Source organism: Pempheris klunzingeri, chromosome 5 (genome assembly GCF_042242105.1).
Source record: "Pempheris klunzingeri isolate RE-2024b chromosome 5, fPemKlu1.hap1, whole genome shotgun sequence".
NCBI classification, from domain to species: Eukaryota; Metazoa; Chordata; class Actinopteri; order Acropomatiformes; family Pempheridae; genus Pempheris; species Pempheris klunzingeri.
Genome location: NC_092016.1, coordinates 21,396,934 through 21,416,517, shown reverse-complemented (window position 1 = coordinate 21,416,517; position 19,584 = coordinate 21,396,934). Strand labels below are relative to the sequence as shown.

The following is a 19,584-nucleotide window of genomic DNA, read 5'->3' as shown; positions in this document are numbered from 1 at the left end:
TCTGTTTACCTAATTGGCACAGCTGCCCAGTGCAACAACGTGAAAATGCTATAAAATAGAACTTAATTCACCCCAGAAGAACATTTTCTTCCAAAGATGCTCAGACTACTAAATTTAACACACTTTATTTTTCACATGCTATATGATCCAGAAACCGAAGACCCTGGTTCAAAACTTATAAAGCTGATAAGCCTAAATTGTTAATATGATATGAACAAAAGTTTAACTTGGACAATGAAACTCCTTACATTGACGTGACGTGATCAGCAAGATCATTGTACTAGAGAAGACTTCCCTCACAAATGATCTTTGGTCAACAGAGAAATTTGATTTTGACCTGTTATCAAGTTACTCATGGAGCTTTTGGAGTTTTGGAGTCATTTTAACCAGTGAAAGCAACAGTCAGCATTGGCTAAAAATGAAAAGTTGCTACCTCAATGTTTTGTTTACTGCTCTTTGCTATCAAAAACAGGATGAGGACATACAGTGTATAGAATTCAATAACAGGCATGTCAGACTCTATTCAATAACAGAGCTCAGTGAATCAGTGTGTTTTTCTTCTTTTTTTTTTTTACATTTGCTCACGCTGAGATATACAAAACGCAGAAGGGTATTGTAAAGGAGGGATCAGCATTTTGATCATGTTTATTTCAGACTAAATGCACCAGCCCTGGCCCAGGCTCACAACACCTTCACTACAGAGTATATACATTGTTGAAATGTAACAGATTTTTTGCTGCATTATTTTTTTTTTTAACTAATTGTCATTTTTCGTACAGTAGACTCATGGTAAGGTATGTAAATGATATGAAATGACCAAAATGCATGAAAAAATGTAAAGTTGTGATATGTTTCTTAATTTGATGTCACAGAATCACTTCCTGTAGAAGCTATAGTAGATGCTGGCCATCCTTTCTAACATGCCTTTGCAAATGGATGTAACAGGCTTTCCATTCAATGAGACAAATGAAATACCTGTACAATAATTGCACACAGCCGTCCTGTTGATAGCATAGTTCTTTCCTGAGTGCACCATCTAGCCTTCCCATAAGGACAAATATAAAACATTACAAAAGAAGTGGCGACGACAGTAGCAGACAGGTAAGCCTAGTTTTCATCGGCCCTCCATACAGTTCCTTCAGTGCCAGACAAAAGGAGATTGAATTATACCTCAGGAGAAGAAGGGGGGGCTATTTTGTACCATGATACACCAGGGAGAGCCTTTGTGACTCTTTCAACGCCTTTCAGAAGCAGGATTATTTTTTTTTTATCTTGCCAGACGGCCAGCTGAATGAGGGATCTTTTCTATCATTTTCTATCTTCTCTATGCTTTTAACTCCCCTACTCTTTTTCACCTTCCATCTTTTGTTCAATCTCTCTCCCTCCAAAGACCATCTATTTATATCTTCTTTGACATTCCAAGGGCTTCTTTTCTTTTGATATAATGAGGAACATTTCAGATCAGTGACTCTGGGATAAGAGACAGAAAAAGAAATCCACACATAACATGATCCGATATTCCAAAAGAAGTTTTGTTTGCTGAAGAGCACATTAACATTTTTTGAAATAATTCACAGTTTTTGAGATGTTCGTGCTGATAACTTTTAATAAGGCTTTGAAAATCATTAACACTGGATTCAGAACTACAAATTAGACCACTAAGGCTTGCACATTTACATTTAAAGATTTCAAGCTGGTTGCTCAAACATTTATTACATCAAGAGCTATGCAGAGATTTTCAACAAAAAATTCCATTAATGTAGATTTTTGAGTGTTGGGTGGACCTTTTTCATGTCCTGCCAACCACTATTTGGGGTCTCATTGCAATCATACTGGACTGTAAAACACTAATATAATAATTATTTAGGTTGTGGGGTGTACCAAATTACTTACTGAGCTGAACGTCCTGTACCAAACAATTTGGGGGAGAGACCATTACACCCCTAACTTAGATTTAATGTTAGGGAAAAGTCATATGTTTATTGCTAGTGGAGATACAGTTATACTTGCATTTGGATCATTGTATCATATATTTTAGACTATAGCCATATTTTATTTGATAATTGACACAATTAATTTGTTTTGCAGCTTTTTGGTTATAAACAAAGTTTTGGACAAAACAAATGTTGGCTTAATGATGAAGGTAGGTGAGAAATTACAGGATCACCAAAGTTATTACAGTTCATCATGGGTAACATGAACATCTGAACCAGATATCATAACAATCCTAATCCATCCATGAGTCATCAAGACATTTAACTCGAAGCCACAAATGTGAACCTACTGGTGATGCCAAAGTAGCATGAATGGTCATGCAATCTTCTGTTTCAATCCATCTGCTACAGTAGATATTTTTTCCCTTTTTCACTTGACCTATTGGTGGTGCTAGGTGAAAGGTAAGGGGTTGCCCAAAGTCATTACAATTCATCCCCCATGTGCAGCATGGGTATATTTAGCAAACTAGATGTTTATCCATCCAATCATGTTTGAGATATTTTATTCAAATCATAAATGTCAACCTCATGTTGTTAGAGGAAGAGTCGGGATCACTTAAGTCTGTCGGCTCCATCCGCTTTGCAGAGTGAATGTCTGTCTCAAGGTTTCATGACAATCCATCAAAGAGTTGGTGAGAGATTTCAGTCTCAACTGTTGGTCAGTGATGGGCCAACTGACCAACAGACCAACATTGCCACCTTTCAGAGGCGCTGCTAGCAGGGCTAAAAATGTTTCAACAAAGCCTTAATCTTGTGATCAAGGGGTATAAGGAGTTTTTGGTTTAACTGTTTTGCCTTTGATTGCATGATGTGGTGCCTTCACTTTGAAGAAAAATATGCTTTTCAGCATGAAACACATTTGGCAGCTGTGCTTTCTTCTTGACAGCCTGCTTCCATGGCTTAATTTCAATGGTATAGAATTATTAACGTTTTTGAAGGTAGATGCAGCAGATGTCTACAGGACTGGTGGATTAACATCGTTGCTTCACAGTGGTTGTTTCTCAGAGAAGTTGATGACCTGAGGTCTATGCTTTGAGGGGAATAGAGGAAAAGTAAAATATTTTTTGGGAAATTAGGGGAGAAAAAAATGTGTCTGTCATCACATCTTGCTGTACCATAGAAGAAAGTCTTTTATTTGCAAATATACAGGCTGTGGATGCACTATAATAACCTAACCAGGCAACTGTGTGACTTAAACCCAATGAAACGATTTTGTACTAAGAATGCCAATAGCCTATACTGCATATACTGTCATGATCTCTGTGTGCATTCTAATGGTTGGTAGCACTGCCAACTTCCCTTTGCCCCCACTAGGCTGTCAAGATATATTGATAAGATACATGTCTTTGATGCCTCTGCCCCTCCCACAGGTTCCTCTGTTCCTAGATATTCCAAACTGATCCGACCAATCAAACTCACTTTGCTGGAGCTGCACAGTAAAGCAGTTCAGCAAGTTTCACAATGATCAGATTATGCCCCCCTTGCTATGTCCAAGGGAGAGCACTGAGGAGAGTTTGAGGGAGGGAAAGCTCTCCCTCCTGGGGACTGTCTGAACTGTTATAGGGCAGGACCGGGATTCTGTAGGGTGGAGAGCAGCCTGCTGATAAAGGGCTAAGCCACAGGAGTGTTTGGGAGGTGCTGGGTACTATTCACCTTGGAGCTACTGCAGAGCAGTTTCACTGGGATCTTAAGAAAACCGCAGGCAGGCAGAGCCCCTTTGAATTCACCACCCCAGCAAAGGGAGGACTACTTGAGTGGCTCAGGAGGAGCTGAATGCTGAGTGAATGTGAAATGAGGCGATGGCAGTAGAAGGCAACAGAGACACTTCCATATGCATGACTCGGCCCCTTTTCACCACTTCTCTTTTTACTCTTCCTATTCTTGTCTGTGTTTAAGGCTGTGATAAAGCCGCCTTAGCTCAGCTACCTTTTCCTGCACTTCTGCCACAATAAGCCAAGCGCCAGATTGACTGAGACTCCAGCTCACACCTCTGCCTAGAGTATATCTGTAATCAGCCTAGATTCTCATCTGGACACAAAGGCCTTTCAAGACTTAAAGCTAGAAGGTATCCCTGGAGACGGAGGAGAGCAGAGGGAGAGAGAGGAGCATAATGTTTGGATCTATTATGAATTTAAGTTGAAACAAATCAAAGGATTTCAGAGTTAAGTATCATTACTCTTCAGTTACAGTTGCACACCCTTGCCTGTGTTTGTGAGTGTCAGCACATATGTGAGTATCTGACGAACTGAGAAGAATGTTTTTATGTATACCTGATTCCCAATGTCTGTGTGTTAAATACTGACAGCTCTGAAATCCCGCCCATGCTGTCAAGGATGGAGTCCATTATATCTATGAACCAGCCACAGTTGACTGAGGACATAATACGTGTGAGGTGTGGCATGACGCAAGTAAATGGCACTTGTTAATTAGAAATCGGAAATGACAAATGACAATCTTTTTGTAGCAACACCTTAGAAGATACACATAATGTAGCATTCATTAGTAATACATTAACCAGGGTGTATTCATGATCAATAATTATATGAGCAGCACTTTGATAACGAATAAGCGCTGCCTGCGACCCATACACCACGGAGATGGTCACAGTGTGATAACAATCTCAGCTCTGAGAGAAAATTGCCTTGCTCAAGCTCCTCAGACACAGTCTCAGGGCAAAAAGGAAAGCGAGAGGAAAGAGAAACCGCAGGAGATGCATTCACTGAGACCTGTAATGTTCACAGACAAGATGGCTTGTAGTCACAGATCTACACTCTGAAGGTAGGGCCAGGTCAGCCAATAAACACAGACATAATGGTCACAGAGTTTATCATCTCCCCTGTGACCGAGTGCCACTGCGCCGACACGAGCAGGGTCCATCTTCTCCAATTTTCCCTGCCTTTAATAAGCAATTTTTCCCTCCAAATGAAATCATTGCCACATAGATGCTAATTTTCAACTTGAGAAAATATTTCGCTATGATCCGTGATAGAGACAGAATAGCCATCTCATTTTGCTAAATGGGAAGTGATGAGCCATGTGAGGAATGCAATGCTTCAGGTCCATCACTCATCTACCACACATACCTTTGCTTTTAGGAATATAATGGCTCATTGTCTATATACCATGATGTAGAAACTGCCAATAACTTTGAATCGGTTAAATGAAAGGCATAGTCTACATCCAAAAAAGAAATGTATATTTTCTTCTATTCAAGTGGCACTTCCCCCTAAGTTCCCTTTGACTCTTGGGAGTTGGTGGTTTCCCAAAGGTAGAAGTGACTGATGATGGTGGTGTACAGTATGTGCAGGATAACCTATGCTTTATGCTGGAGACTTATTGGGTCTCCAAAGACCTTATTCCATATATTCCAACATGCTAATATACAGTGCACACATATCTGCAGAAAAACATGCATTCTCTCTTCATCCGTTTCATGTCTCTCATGCACAGACAGAATCATTTGGACATATTCTCTGCAGTCTTTCATTGTGCAAAGATCTCTAAGAGGAGAGGAAGGGTACATAATGTGGGTGGGGATTTGCAAAAGCAACCAACCACTGAGGACCAGTGAGGATTATTTATACACATTCAAGTATAAAAAGAGCTATTAGAGAAGACCTAGCAGTCCCACGTTGAGAGTGTAAAGTGAGTGTAGAGTTTGCTGCTTTTATCAAATTCCAATGAATATTCCCATTGTTGCAAGGACAGCTGTTTAATCAGACTTACTTTTTCACATAAAGCCTGTAGGGTAAAAAATGTTCTTCATGAAAGATAAACCATGTAGGAACTTAACAGGTTCTTTGTATACAGTTGTGCTATATAGCACCTGAATCACTGAAAATGCTGAAGAACCAGCAGGTTTGAGCTTATAATGATGAACAGATAGCTAAAGGCCTTTTTATATTATATACAGATATTATAGTCAGCAGCTTGAATCAGTTCGCTTTCAGGTTGTGCGTCAATTCTGGATGTTTGCTCAGAGTTTTATTCAGAAATGTGATGATGAAGTATTGAATTCTACAGCTCTGATTCATACCTGGCTTACTGGCTTTTTTCTTCATAGCAATGACTCCCAAGGATCTTGGGTATTGTTGTGTTTACGGTAAGAGGCATCCATAATGGTAGTGTTCCAAACTGGCAGAAAAAAATGGAATTTGAAATAACCAAAACAGTTGGTCATGACCTAAACCTGTACCAATGTTGCATTATTTGGGATATTCCTGTGCTTCTAGGATGACGAACACTGAAGATAGAATTCACTGAAATAGGAATTTAGTAAATGCTTGTGGAACCAGCATCTTTTCCTTTTGGCAACTAATTCTTCTTCTTCAGCAATTTATTTTTTCAAGCTGCAATTTACTTCCACCTTTCCCTTGCACATTACACTACGTTATAGTACAATGCCTCCATCAACACTAGATTCAAACATTCAAAACTCAAGCCATTTTTCTCTGCAATATCTTAATGCATACTAAATTATTTCACTATTTCACTGTGAATGCGCTACATACTTACATACATACATACTTAACCTGTTTAGAGCGTTATGTCATATAATTGTCGTATTGGGATGAAGATATTCGCATGTTATACTGTACAGCTAAGAGAAAGCTCTGTAAATCATAGTTGTTCATGGCTGGCTTTGTTTGACAGATCGCACCATTTTCCTTGCAATGTATTTGATTATGTTCCTTTTATTTACCAACAAGGTTACTGCTGGCTTGTTGGCGTGATCCCCTGTTCAAACAATCTAATGCTTGGCACCTCACAGCCAACCTTCTTGTTACAGCTCAGACATGCTGAGAAGAAAAGCCAGACAGTATGCATGTATCAATGTGTGTGTGCTTGTGACTGTGGGAGAAGTGAAGTCATGCGTACATATGCCTGTTGGCATAGGAAAGTAATTCTTTTGCCATGCAGATCCCCGCACGCTTGTCCCAGCCGTATAGTATGCCTCTTGGCATCTGTGAGCCCGTGTGTCTGAGCTTATCAGTGGATTGGATGAAAGTACACGTTGGGTTGAGAACACCATTAGTTGAGAGTCAGCAGTTCTGCAGGGTGGCGACAGAGTGGGAAATGGACCCTCTCATCAAAAGCCTCCCATGGTATATTCTCAAGGAAAGAGGGAGGAGGAGGAGATGATATATGAAACCATTAGGCTCTTAACATCTAAAACACTTAGTTCAGCTGCATGTGTGCCATTACTGGCATTACAGGATATGCTCCAGGCTCCATGGTGACGGACAGATAGGAGGACAAAGGATGAGGAGTGAGATAGTGGAAGAGGAGTGGGATGACCCGTGTGATAGTGAGGTTGTATGATGTCATGCATTACTGATAGGAAGAGGAAAGACCGATGCTACAGATAAAGGAGGAACCTCTCTCGCTCACTCTCTCTTCCTCTGATGAATCTCTACAGCCCTGCTCTAGTGCTAATAAAGGAGGTGAAGTGATCTCTTTAGCCACAGATTAAGATTGAAATGGAGGTTATGTCATTACATATGGTATCTTTATAGGATACAGATCGCTGACTTCACAGGGTGCATGGCCTCATCCACAGATAAGATTTCTGGTGGCATACATGCTTCAAGTATATCAAAAGTGAATCCAATCTTGTGACAAACAGCAACATACAGGCTATCATCTGTCCAATCACCAGCACTATAGCATCCAATAATCCATTGTATACAAATGTGTTAGATATAGTGCTTCAAATCAATACCACATTATTTTATTAATATTCATAATTGCAATAAAGAAAAACTGCTGAGAAAACCTTAGCCAACATTTTGCACTGTGATTGCTCTTGACATCTGCCCAGCTACTAGCCGCAAGCACGTGAAGTTTGCTAACAAGGAAAAAGGATAGTGGAAGAGATGTGGGTTGAAGCTCTGAAACTTTTTCTTTGTCTATACGTGTGAACTCAATACCAACGATACCAAATTATCAGGGATGTACTGGGACTGAAATTTCGACTCAGACCGGGCTCTAATTTTAACACTAATACAGTATTTTTTTGGTACAAAAAAGAATCAGATTTTTGACTCTTGAGACTGAACTTGGAACATAAAAATATGACTCTGTCTGAATATCTAATTCTATGTATAATACGATTGCTTACCCAGCCCTGCACACTGCACTTGTACCTGTTGCTGTTTTTTAGCTGGTTGCCACCATGTGTGAGTATGAGGGTCTGTGCGTGTGTGTGTAGCAGAACATATTTTCGTTTTTGGTGGAGTCTGTACATACATACTCTATATGTACATGATTTATACAAATGTTAGCCAATGTTAGCCTATGAGAAGCCAAGGCGGCTTCTCATAGGAGACTGTGGGTGTTGAAAGTGACCAAAGTCTCAAAAGTCAGCGAGACGAATGAGTGTTGTGAGCGCCTTGGGAGGTTGGAGCTTGCACTTGTCACAGCCCTGCAGCGAGCAGAGATGCTCCTTCGCTAGGATGCTTTTCTGCTCATGTGCATTCGTATCAGGTTTTTAGACTAATTAAACACCATAAGCTACAGAAGTAAGAGTCAGGTGACTTTAATTATCTTTTTACCTTCTAAGAGATCCAGACTTGAAATGTGGCCAGACAATGTTGTACAGATATTCATGGTTCCCAGAGGAAGATTCCGGATGACTTCAATGATCCCCTGATTTTGCCTCCAGCACTGCTATGCAGTTGACATTTGTTGTTTATAATGAAATGTCTAAGCAACTATTGGATGTTGGCCTCAGAATTTGGTTCATGTTCTCAGGATGAGTAAGTAGTGATGTCTTAACTTGTTTTTTAGTGCCAGTAGTAGTGCAATACTTTACCTTAAGTAAAAACTGTACTTGAAAAACTAATGGCATTCCCATCAGCCTCAGCTGTACTTTGTGTTTAGTGTTAATTAGCAGGTGTTAGAGTCTGGACTGGTAGCTGGACAGGTGCCAGTTCACCCTTTGAGCACTGCTGAGGTGCCCTTGGGAAAGGCACATAACCCCTGCTCCCAGGGCACCGCTACGTGGCAGCCCATAACTCTACCTTCCCATTGCATGACAACATACAAACATAATTTCCCCAATAGGGGGATTAATTAAGTAATTAAAATAAAACCATAAGGTACAAATAGAATAGCTTTGTCATTGTTAGTATGTTAGTATGCTGACATTAGCATTTAGCTCAAAGCAACACTGTGCGTAAGAACAGTCTCACAGAGCTGCTAGCATGGCTGTCAACTCCTAGTCTTGTTTATCGGTTGCTTAAGGAGATTTTACTTATAACACTGTTGTGGAATTAATCCATTAATCAGCACGTTACTGCCCCCACAATTACATTTCCTCTCATCACTACTCGAACTCAGGCAGTAAAAAGTCCAAAGAGTTGTGTCAATGTGACGTGAGTTCATTTAAATTCTGTTAGAGAAATGAGAGTTGTGAGTTGCATCTGTACACACGTTATTTGCCATCTAATAATGAATAAATTAACTTGTTATTTATTGAGTTTCTCTTCAAGATTTGCCTATTAATTATTTAGGTGCTTTTTAACAATAACAGGTGTTCACAGTTTTTAGCATACATATTTACAGTCCATGGTAACATGATGCATGAGATTTCTTACTGCAAAGTGTTGGACAGGTAGAAAACATTTAATTAATGCAGAGAAAGACTTAGACTGACTAAACAGGACAGGGTTGTCCAACACTGGAATAAAAGCTGCTTATTTGCTGAATTGATATTGTGCATATTTCAGCTGTACTCTGTTAAGCTGGCATAGTCCCCCAGGTGAACGGGGGGGGGGAGGTTGACTAGCAATTCTGCAGAGTAGGGAGAAGCTGAATGCATAAATATGTGATGTGGGCTGAAGTGGAGGAGCAGACGAGGCGAAGCAGGTAAAGAGTAAGGAGAGAGGAGGAGATGAGTAATCTTAACAGGCTTGACAGAAAGACTTTATCTGCACATTTTTAAGTGACTTTAAAGGAATCTGGATTGGAGTAATGCATGTGCAAGGACACAATTTAGGCTTTTAGTTTAATGGGAAACAGAAAATAAACAAGCCAAAAGTAGTGAAAAGTTGTCACCAGATAATCAGAAACACATTTGTTTCGGCTGTATGTATGTTAGAGGTTAAGTGATTGCATGGCCAGTGTTAAAACAGTCCACACTGGCATTTATCAGCATGTTATGGTGTTAAATGCTCGCGTACTTGATGGCTTCCAGGGACAAATAATTGCATTACTGTAATCCAGGGAAATTGCCCACCACTGGCAACAAAGATAAAGTCTATTTTTGACTGTGGCTGACTTTTTATTGGCAGACTGGTGGGATGTTTTAGCTGCTGAATTGAGAACCACACTGAATGTGAACCAGCCACCTACAGTTTTATAAAGATTACTGTAAATAAGAGCTATCCTCAGACCACCATCGTTCGTTCGTTGTGGAAAATAACTCCTTTATCTTTTCATCCACTCAGCTGGAAGTTTCAACCACAGACTTCGCTGGAAACCTTGTCGAGGGACCGGCCATTCTTGTGATCACTGTCATCGACCAAAATGACAACCGGCCCATCTTCAAAGAGACAAGTTACACAGGAGAGGTGCTGGAAGGATCCCCTACAGGTAGGCGTTATAGTGGAGGGCTCTGGAGAGAGCTGGGCTGTTATTGGATATAGTTGGACAGCAATATCACACACACTATGACTTTTACACCTGAGATGCTATGTGTGGTTGTGTTGATGATGTCTGTATGCATTGTTAGGGGGATGGAGTCAAGGGTGTATTGCGCACTTTAAGACAAGCATCGTTCAGCTCCATACCTTGACTTGCAGAGGCCCCTAAGCTGGTCACATGGCCTCCATTATATCTTGGTGCTACAGTATTATTAATCTCATTGGTGCCTAATTTTTAATGGCAGTTTTTGTCATTTTTTAGAATTGGTTGTCATATAAACCTCAAATATGAATCTGAGTATTTTTATCTTTGGAAACATACAACAGTTTTTGCTGTTTTTAACAACTGCTCTTGATTTAGCTTTTATAGTTAGGGTAATGCTAGGAGTGTGTAAGTCATAGCAGCTTTGTAAAAATTCAGAACTGAACATTTCTGGCCTGAGGTGGCATTTCCCCACTGGTAGCAGAAAAGGCACTATTTATTTACTATTAGGTAGACAGCAATATGTGCAACTAACCTGCCCTCCACTCCCCCATATATCCTTTGTAGAAGTGCTGCCATGAAGGGGTTGAAAGCAACACAATTGTTGTTGTTGAGATGGTCTTATTTTTCTACACAGAAAATCTTACAACAGCTGAATAACTTGAAGGGTGCTATATTCATGGTGGCAGGAAATACCCTTATATAACGCCTATTACACCCTCCTTTTCTCCTGCCACCCTCTGCTGACTCTTGGTGGAAAAAATTACAAAAAAAAAATGTATCTTTTTGTCCATTTGTATGCAGCTGTATTTTAGCATATTCGACAGACATGTAAACATGTTCCTGTGTGTGATAAACAGGCAGACAGGTTTCTTGAATCTGAATCCAGTAGATACAGGTGTAACGGTGCCAGTTGGTGGTGTGATTGCGATTCCCTGCAATGTCATTTCGGCATTCAACAGGGCACCCTCAACATGCCTTGAAAGTGTATGTTGTCACTACTTTTGTTTTCCTCTCTTTATTGAATAGATTTACAAACGACAATACAAGTTGAACAGTATTACAAATCCTTGTGTCTGAGTAGTAAAAAAAACACTAAATATTTACTTTGAACAAGATATAGCAATAAATTGTAAATGGCAAACATAATCAATATAGTTAATAAGTCAATGATAAATAAAAATTAAGAAACGAAGAAGAATTGGTCTTTGATTAAAATCCAAAGTAATACATTCATGTTCCTAAAATTTGTATGTATTTGAGTTTACACTTTTCAGCAGTTCTTTTGAAGATTTACAATGTAATGGAAATTCATTACAAAAGCATAAACAATGGGTGGGGTTTTCATAAATTTGGCTTTGCATATGTAATATTTTGCCATTATAATTATTCTCTTAATCAGCAGCTATACTAGTAATAGTCTCCTTCTCTACCAGTCCATACATTACACCACCATGTGATCAATTAAACAGATTAATTATTCTATAATAACAGTTGATAGTGATCACAGGAAAAGAAAATATCCTTTGTGGTTTCACTGTTTGTATTGCAAAATGAATTATGTAAAAATTCAGTTCTATTTCAGTTCAGTTTTTCTGTCAGATTTAGTGAATTTGTTTCTCTGCATTTTTGCTTAGATGCATCACCTTTGTTTTCACAGGTATGTCATAGGTTGTTTACTAGATACAGTTTTAAAGTTTTTAATGATCACAACTCACATTTATTCAAAATAAGAAACAATCCTGAGGCTTTGGAGAAAATATCAACTGTTTAGCAGTAGGAATTTGATTATTTATTTAAATAGACTGTCATCTGCATACTGGCTAATAACCACCTTATTTCCAAAAACTTTTAAAATAGCTAACATTTCTGCTGCCAAAACAAACAGACTTGGACTAATTGGACAGCCTTGAAATACACTTTTGTTTACAATAAAACGACTTGCAAAAGGCAAGGCAACCTAACTATTTCTATCACTACAAAAATATATATATTATATCTATAATTTTTCCTTAACCAAAATGGATGTTCCGTCATATTTAATGTTTTCTGGAAATCTAAAATTAAAATGTAACAACTATCTAAAATTCTCATAATCTAATCTTGAATATAAAAAGTAAGACATATTTTTTCTTGAATTGATTTGATAACTCGGTCGATTTGTCTTCAGTTGCATAGCAAACACACGAGCCATGAGTTTATAGTTGATATTAAGAGGTTAGCAATTAATCTTGGATTTTCCTTGTTTTGGAATAAGCACAATAACTCCTTGCTTCATGGTTGGTGGGTGGTTATGACTCTCGACAGTTTCTAAAGGCAACTGCAACAAAAGTTCTCTTAACTCATTCCCAAAATGCTTCTGATCTAATAAAGATTAGATTGGAATTGGCCGTCTAATATTATTTATTAGCTCTATGATTTTTTTTGCTTTTCTTCATTTGATGGATTAGTTATGTTGCAGTGCAAATTCACATCTTTAATTTGTTTTTTTTCTTCCGTCTTCTTTTCATTGGCTAAATGTTTGCGAAATGTAATTGAATATTGTCTTTTTTAATATTTGAAAAAATTCCATTTGGAGGGATATAAAGGGAGATTATTGTCTTTTTGATTTATTATAGATCTTACTGTATGACAATATTCTTCTTGTAATAAAAGGACAGTATTAAATTTCCAATATCCTTTATTTCTCTTAAAAAAAGAAAGTACCTTGAGAATAATAAATTTTGTCACCCCACTGGTTAATCTAGAACTTTTCATCAGTAGTTGTTGAATGTTTCTTTAATAAAATATGATGTGATAAATGATATGAGCTTTTACAGCCATTTACAGTCATTTACCCCTTCATCTTTCTTTGGTTGTTGTGTGGAAACGGTTGCCCTTTGCAAATAGACCCCTTAAGCCAGCCTCCCTCCCAGCTTTTCTTGCCTTCTCAGTCAGGGCCACAGTATATTTGGACAGGTTTGTCTTGTTGGTAAAATTTTCCACAAAAAAGATCCTCAGCCCTTCACACAAGTTGTGTTTGAATGATGCTTTCCAGATTGTGTTACAATGCGTGTTTGGTAAATTGCACAACGATTTGTTCTCTATTTTCCGACTGAGTCTATGAACACTGTCCACAACTTCTTCCACTTTTGGCATCATACTGTATGTGGTACAATCTGGCAGAAGAGGTGGATGACATGCTTTCTCCCTCACTCTCCTTGAGTCCACTGATTCATAGGTTCCATCTCCTTTAGTGTATTTCAAGCTTTCGGGTTCTCTCCTTCAGTTCATCGTTCTCCTTCGTCAGTGTTTTGATCATTTCTTCCGGTTCCAGTTTTTGCTGTCACTGATTGCTGACTTGGTCACAGTTTTCTCCCATCATGATTGTTATTCACTATTCGTTTGGAACCTAGTCAGACACCCAGAACTCAATGAGAAACTTTAAAACACTTTTATTTTGCAAATGGTTGCCAAGACAGACTTGTTTCTGGCACTCTTTCAGACTTCAATCCAAATATTGCCTTTAAAAAAAATCCTGCTCTCCCCTGTGTCTGGAAAAGCTATAAGAGTTTTTATGTGAGATTTGGAAAAATTGGAAAGCAAAATGCCACTTATGGTATCAATTGTAGAGAGTTTTTCAGCAGTTAACTGTTTCTAATGACTGATATGTACAGATTGTCACTTAACGGACTTGGAGACTATGCGCTACTTTTCCTTCACATCCCACCTCATGGTCAAGTGTTTCAAAATGAATAATTTTGAAGCACAACTGGCAAAGCTTTTGAGGAGACTCTCCAACTCTGACTTCTACTATAAATCGTAATGTTGTCTTAGATGCTCTTGTCACTTTGTCACTGTAGCTTTTTTCTTGGTTCAGCTTTTGTCGCTGCTATTGCTGTTCTTTTCTTTTCTTAAGGTGACAGTTGTGCCCTCACTGGGCTGAAATAAGCTGTTTGAATGTACAGTGTTTCTATTTCAGGAAAGTTCTACTTTACTAACCTACTGCCACATTTGTGCTAGCTGAGTGTGTGTCTATGTGTGTGTCCAATGCAGTCTTTAAGTAAAGATATATATTAAATTTTTTTTTTTTTTTTTTTTTATTCTGACAACAGCTGTGGTGTGAAAGACTGTCATCCCCCATACAATGGCTATACATGACATGGTGCTTGGGTGAGAATCGTGGAGGCAGTCACATGCTGCACAAACTGTTCACTGCCAGGTTTCTTTTTGACTCTTATTGTTGAATGGTTTCTTATCCTGGCCAATAGATTCTGCACTTACAACAGATAAAGCACTGGTTTCTCTAATAGTGATGGTTTGTGGTACATTCAAGACTGTACTGTTTCTAGAAGGAAGGAAGAGGTGATTTAATTTGCCTTCATTATTGCCAGTTCTTACCACACCTACTGAAATGTATTCTCCTTAGTCCAACAATGTTTCCAGCTGTCACAGCTGCACCACATGGCGCTGATGATGAAATTAGCAAAAATCCGTTGCTTCACCCTGTGTGCTCCTGCTGTTCACCTCTGAACCATGTTCCTCTGATTTACTGGGAAAAAAAGCCCCTCAGGTCTACCTGTCAACTGTCTTAAGGGCAAATATGTTGCAGCGCACAGATTGTTTGGAGAAATTCACATGTCGAATGTAGGTCCCAGTCAGATGGTGAGCAGTAGAAAAAGGGCAGAGAGCAAAACAAAGGGGTGAAATAAAAAACATATGCACTGCAGATTCCATGATGGTGCTCAGCATGTTTGTTCTCACATCAATAGCACAAAGAGCCAACAGACAAAAACCTTAATCACCAACAGAGTTTCACAGATAAGAGGGATCAGTCAACATGCAGGCAGAGGGAAGACACACACACACACACACACACACACACACACACACTCTCACACACTGACTGCTTCCCATAGAGACGTTTTTGAGCAGTTGTCAACTTCATGCTGAACTTGTGTTATGAATTGCTAATACAGACGTTGCATATGCGATGGTATACATTAGATAAGCAACCGCATGTCATTACTGGCTATACAGAACAAGATAATGGGCTGACAAATTTGCACAGTCGAATCCCGCAGAATGACAGTCAAACTAAAACTACATTTTAATGCTTACATCCCGCAGTAACAGAGCTGAAATGATTGAATCCAATTGTCACAAAAAAGCAGCAGTTGCCTGTTTAGTCCATGCTATGGTTTTAATCATGTAGATTCCTGACCTATTGTAGAGAACATGGAAGTGTTTTTACTGTAATGATGTCTGTATTTTGGCTTGTCTGCACACTCCCAATCACACTGCTCATGCAGCCTTACATGCTTACTGTACATGCTGTCTGTGTTTAGCAGTGTGAGTGAGAAAATGAGCCCACTGAGAGTGCTTCAGAGAAATGACAAATCCCCAGCAGGAACATGCCTTATTCTGGCCCAGTAATGACCAAACCTCACAAAACACCTGAATCATCACAGCCCCGACTCTGTTTAGAAGACTCTGACTTCTGTGGGCTCAGCACCAATACATTTTTAAAAAAAACTCATTTTACATCACTGGGTTAGATCTGATATCATCCACCAGAGACCCTCTTGCTAGACGTGATAGAATTGAAATTGGTTTTTTATGCAATTATTTGATACGGTGTTCTTTGTTTTATATATAAATATATATGTCACACTCAGTAAAGGCTTTTAGAACCCTAAGCTTCCTGTAAGCTGCTATTTCCTGAGTGGATCATAGCCTGGTTGAATAAACCAAAGTGAGCAAAACAAAATGAACTCAAGTTTGATTTTATTGTCCGTATGGTGTGATCTGACAGCTCCTTGGTACTTTAGTTGCTATGGATGCCAGATCTCATTGAACTCAGAGATAAGATGAGGGATGAAGCTCTGAAGACTGTGTTTCTTGCATATGCCTCAAAATCTGTGCACTAAATAGTCTACTTAGCCAACATGTCAGTTCTGTCTGAATGATCTGTCTAGTAATAAATCAATCATTCAAATTGTATTTAACAACCTGTCAGCTCTCCGTATGTTTCCAGGTCAGTGGTAGTAGATTTTAGATAGATGCCACAGATGGTGAGACATCTCTCCATTGTTGTTGTCGTCAACAATGTTAATGGTTCTTACAGTCATAGAGAGAGACATCAGTAAACCTCTCTTAGTTTTCATGACAACATGAAACAAATCTTACTTGCCTTTTCAGCTAGAGCTACTGAAGTCAGGTTAGGATATACAGTCAGGATATTTGATGTAGTCCACCAAGTGATTAAATGAGAGTAATACCAAGCAGTAGATGCCTCAAGAAGCATCATTTAAAAGAAAAAAAACAGAAAAAGATTTGTCAGCAAACAGTTACCTATTTATACAGCAGATGTGGAGCAACATTATCATTCATTTGGAGTCACATTTGTTTCTACCTGGTGAATCTAAGTCCAATATTTGCTCTCTTTTAGCTCTGTTTTGCTCTCCAACCCCTGAGAGGAATATCTGGCTTTTTAGCTGCTAAATTCTGTTAATCACCAGCCAGTCTCTAACTGGGCCTGTGTGCTCTTTGGTGCTGAACAGGTAGTGCACAGAGTGACAATCAGGACCAACAGGGTAACATGGCGAGCCAGACAACTAAACAATGAGCTCAGAACTTGCTCCATAAATTTCCAGAATTCCGTGTGTGTTCATCATTGAGAGCAGCCCTCGTCACCAAAACACAGTCATGTTATCCATTGTTAAACAATATTGATTGTACAATTTTTTTTTTCCATCAGGATGTGAAAGCTACCTATAAAGAAACTATATCTGGGTGACCTTGTTTTCTACTCCCACAGTATATAATACTTAATAATAGTAAGAATTAAATTGTGTAGCACTTTTTTACAACACAGTTATAAAGTGCTTCACAGATGGGATAAAATAAGCAAGACAATTAGAATCACGACTTGCCCATTGTGGGAATACATGTTTTTTGACAGTATTTTTACTTTCATGCAATTTTTTGTTTTGTTTTGTCTCAGCGCTGCAAATTTGTATCGATGTTGTTGCTGCAAAACCTTAAACCCCCTTGCACCAATGCAACTCAGAGAAAAAGCTCTATACAGCCGGTGTAAAACGTGTGACTGTAAATGAAGTTATTTGTGCAGTGCATATGTTGTGTTCATGTGCTTCTCCACAATTTGTGTGTGTTTGTGTGTGTGTGTGATCCGTAATGGTGTGGCATGGGTGTTACACAGTTGTGGCTGGACAGCAGGGGAAGCTGTAGGGGAGGATGTCACAGTGCTCTGACATTTCTGTGCAAACTGATAACAAAGGCAGCCAAAGCCTGAGTCTCCTGGCAAGCCCCTCTCCTTCCTCTCTGTATACCCCTCCACTCTTCATTTTTTTTCTCAAGCCCTCTTTATCTCCTCCATTCTTTTTCCCTTCATGCCCTGCATCCCCTTGGGCTTTGTGTACATGCCATCCTACTCCCTTCTTCTCCCTACTCCCTTGTATTTGCCGTTTCAATATTCTCTCCATCTTCGCCCAGTTTACCAACTTTTTTTTTTATAACTACAGACACTGATGCTCTGGCATTTGCCTCACTTCACCAGGACTTGTGGGATTTTGACTGCATCATAACTTTTTTTAAAGCAAGCTTGGACAACAAAAGTATTGGTGATATCAGTTGTCAGTTTTCCTAACTCCCTTCAACTACAATCATAAACAAGTAAAAATCCCAAATGACCACAACTATATTTTTTAATAGAAGGTGTTATTCTGTATTTTTCTTATTATTTTCAACAATTCCTGAATTCACAGCTGGGCCCTGTTCATTTTATCAAACTAGTAGTCGTTGAGGACTATTTTTAGCGGCGGATTAATACATATATTGCGCTCTAGTTACTAGTATTAACATCAGCAGGACTGTATGTGTTCATTGTAATAAAGGAATGTGTCGCCCACTGCAATTGTGCGACACATTGGTTGGATTCAAACACCCACACAATATTGACGGTCCCATTATCTTTGAATTTCTAAACTATTTCCAACATAGCGTGTATCTCTTTTTCAGATGGCGGCGTGTTTCACTCCTCCATTTGTTTGAAGAGTCACTTGGGAGTCATTGTGAAAACATCAACAGCAAAACATGAACATCGCTGAAAAACATGCATATTGTTGATGGAGTTGCAGAGAGAAAATTGTTTGATCTAAATTTTAGGGATGGATCGGTGTGCTGCTGGAACATTACTGTGCTAAGACCGTCACGTTTTTGGAAACGCATGCTTGTCTTTCCTCTGCCAACACGTGCAGACAAGTTAAACCTAGAATCTAGGTGATATATCTTGCTTAATTGGACATGATGGTGTATAAATGAAGATATTACTCATAGCCGAGTCTCTGTGTAGTCTGTGTTCCAGACTATTTTGTGTTTATATCAGAGGTAATTAAGGCCCAAGTTCCTGCTGTGAAAGGAGACAGGGATGAATCTGGTCCGCTGTTCTGCTCTGCTCTTCTGCTTTTACACACAAATATGCACACACACACACACACACAGACTGAAAAAATACAGCTTAGGGTTGAGCAAAAGAGCAACACTTATCATGTCAAATGTCCGTATATATCTTGAGATAAGATATCATGCCTGGTATTGTGCACACTGGCTCACTGCTGCGGCTTACTAAAACACTTAAATTTAATAGAGCCATCATTATTGTGTATTAGTTACACCTGAACAAAACAGGATTTCACCATCTGCCACCTGGTCCAAACAGGCCAGAGGCACAAAAATAAACCTCAGTCGTTCTAGACATAACAATTGCAATGGATTGCTACTGACACAGCCTCTAGTGATCTGGCCACGCTGGCACAGTCACGTTCACAAAAAGAAGAAAAAAACGGTATAGGCATGGAAAAATGCTCCTCCACCACAAACCCATATATTTTATCCTGACCAGTTGTCTAGAACCATTCGTCACTCTCGTTGACGCCTATATCCTGCATATACTTATTACACT

At 39.1% G+C, this 19,584-nt stretch overlaps 1 protein-coding gene across 1 annotated transcript in view; it reads left to right on the top strand.

Annotated features, from left to right (window-relative positions):
* Window positions 1-19,584, top strand: part of cdh13 (cadherin 13, H-cadherin (heart)) — a 288,979-nt gene that overhangs the window by 142,863 nt on the left and 126,532 nt on the right. The window contains exon 7 of the mRNA XM_070830937.1: window positions 10,445-10,589. Coding sequence (XP_070687038.1) covers window positions 10,445-10,589 — 145 coding nt within the window. The remainder of the gene's footprint in view (window positions 1-10,444; window positions 10,590-19,584) is intronic.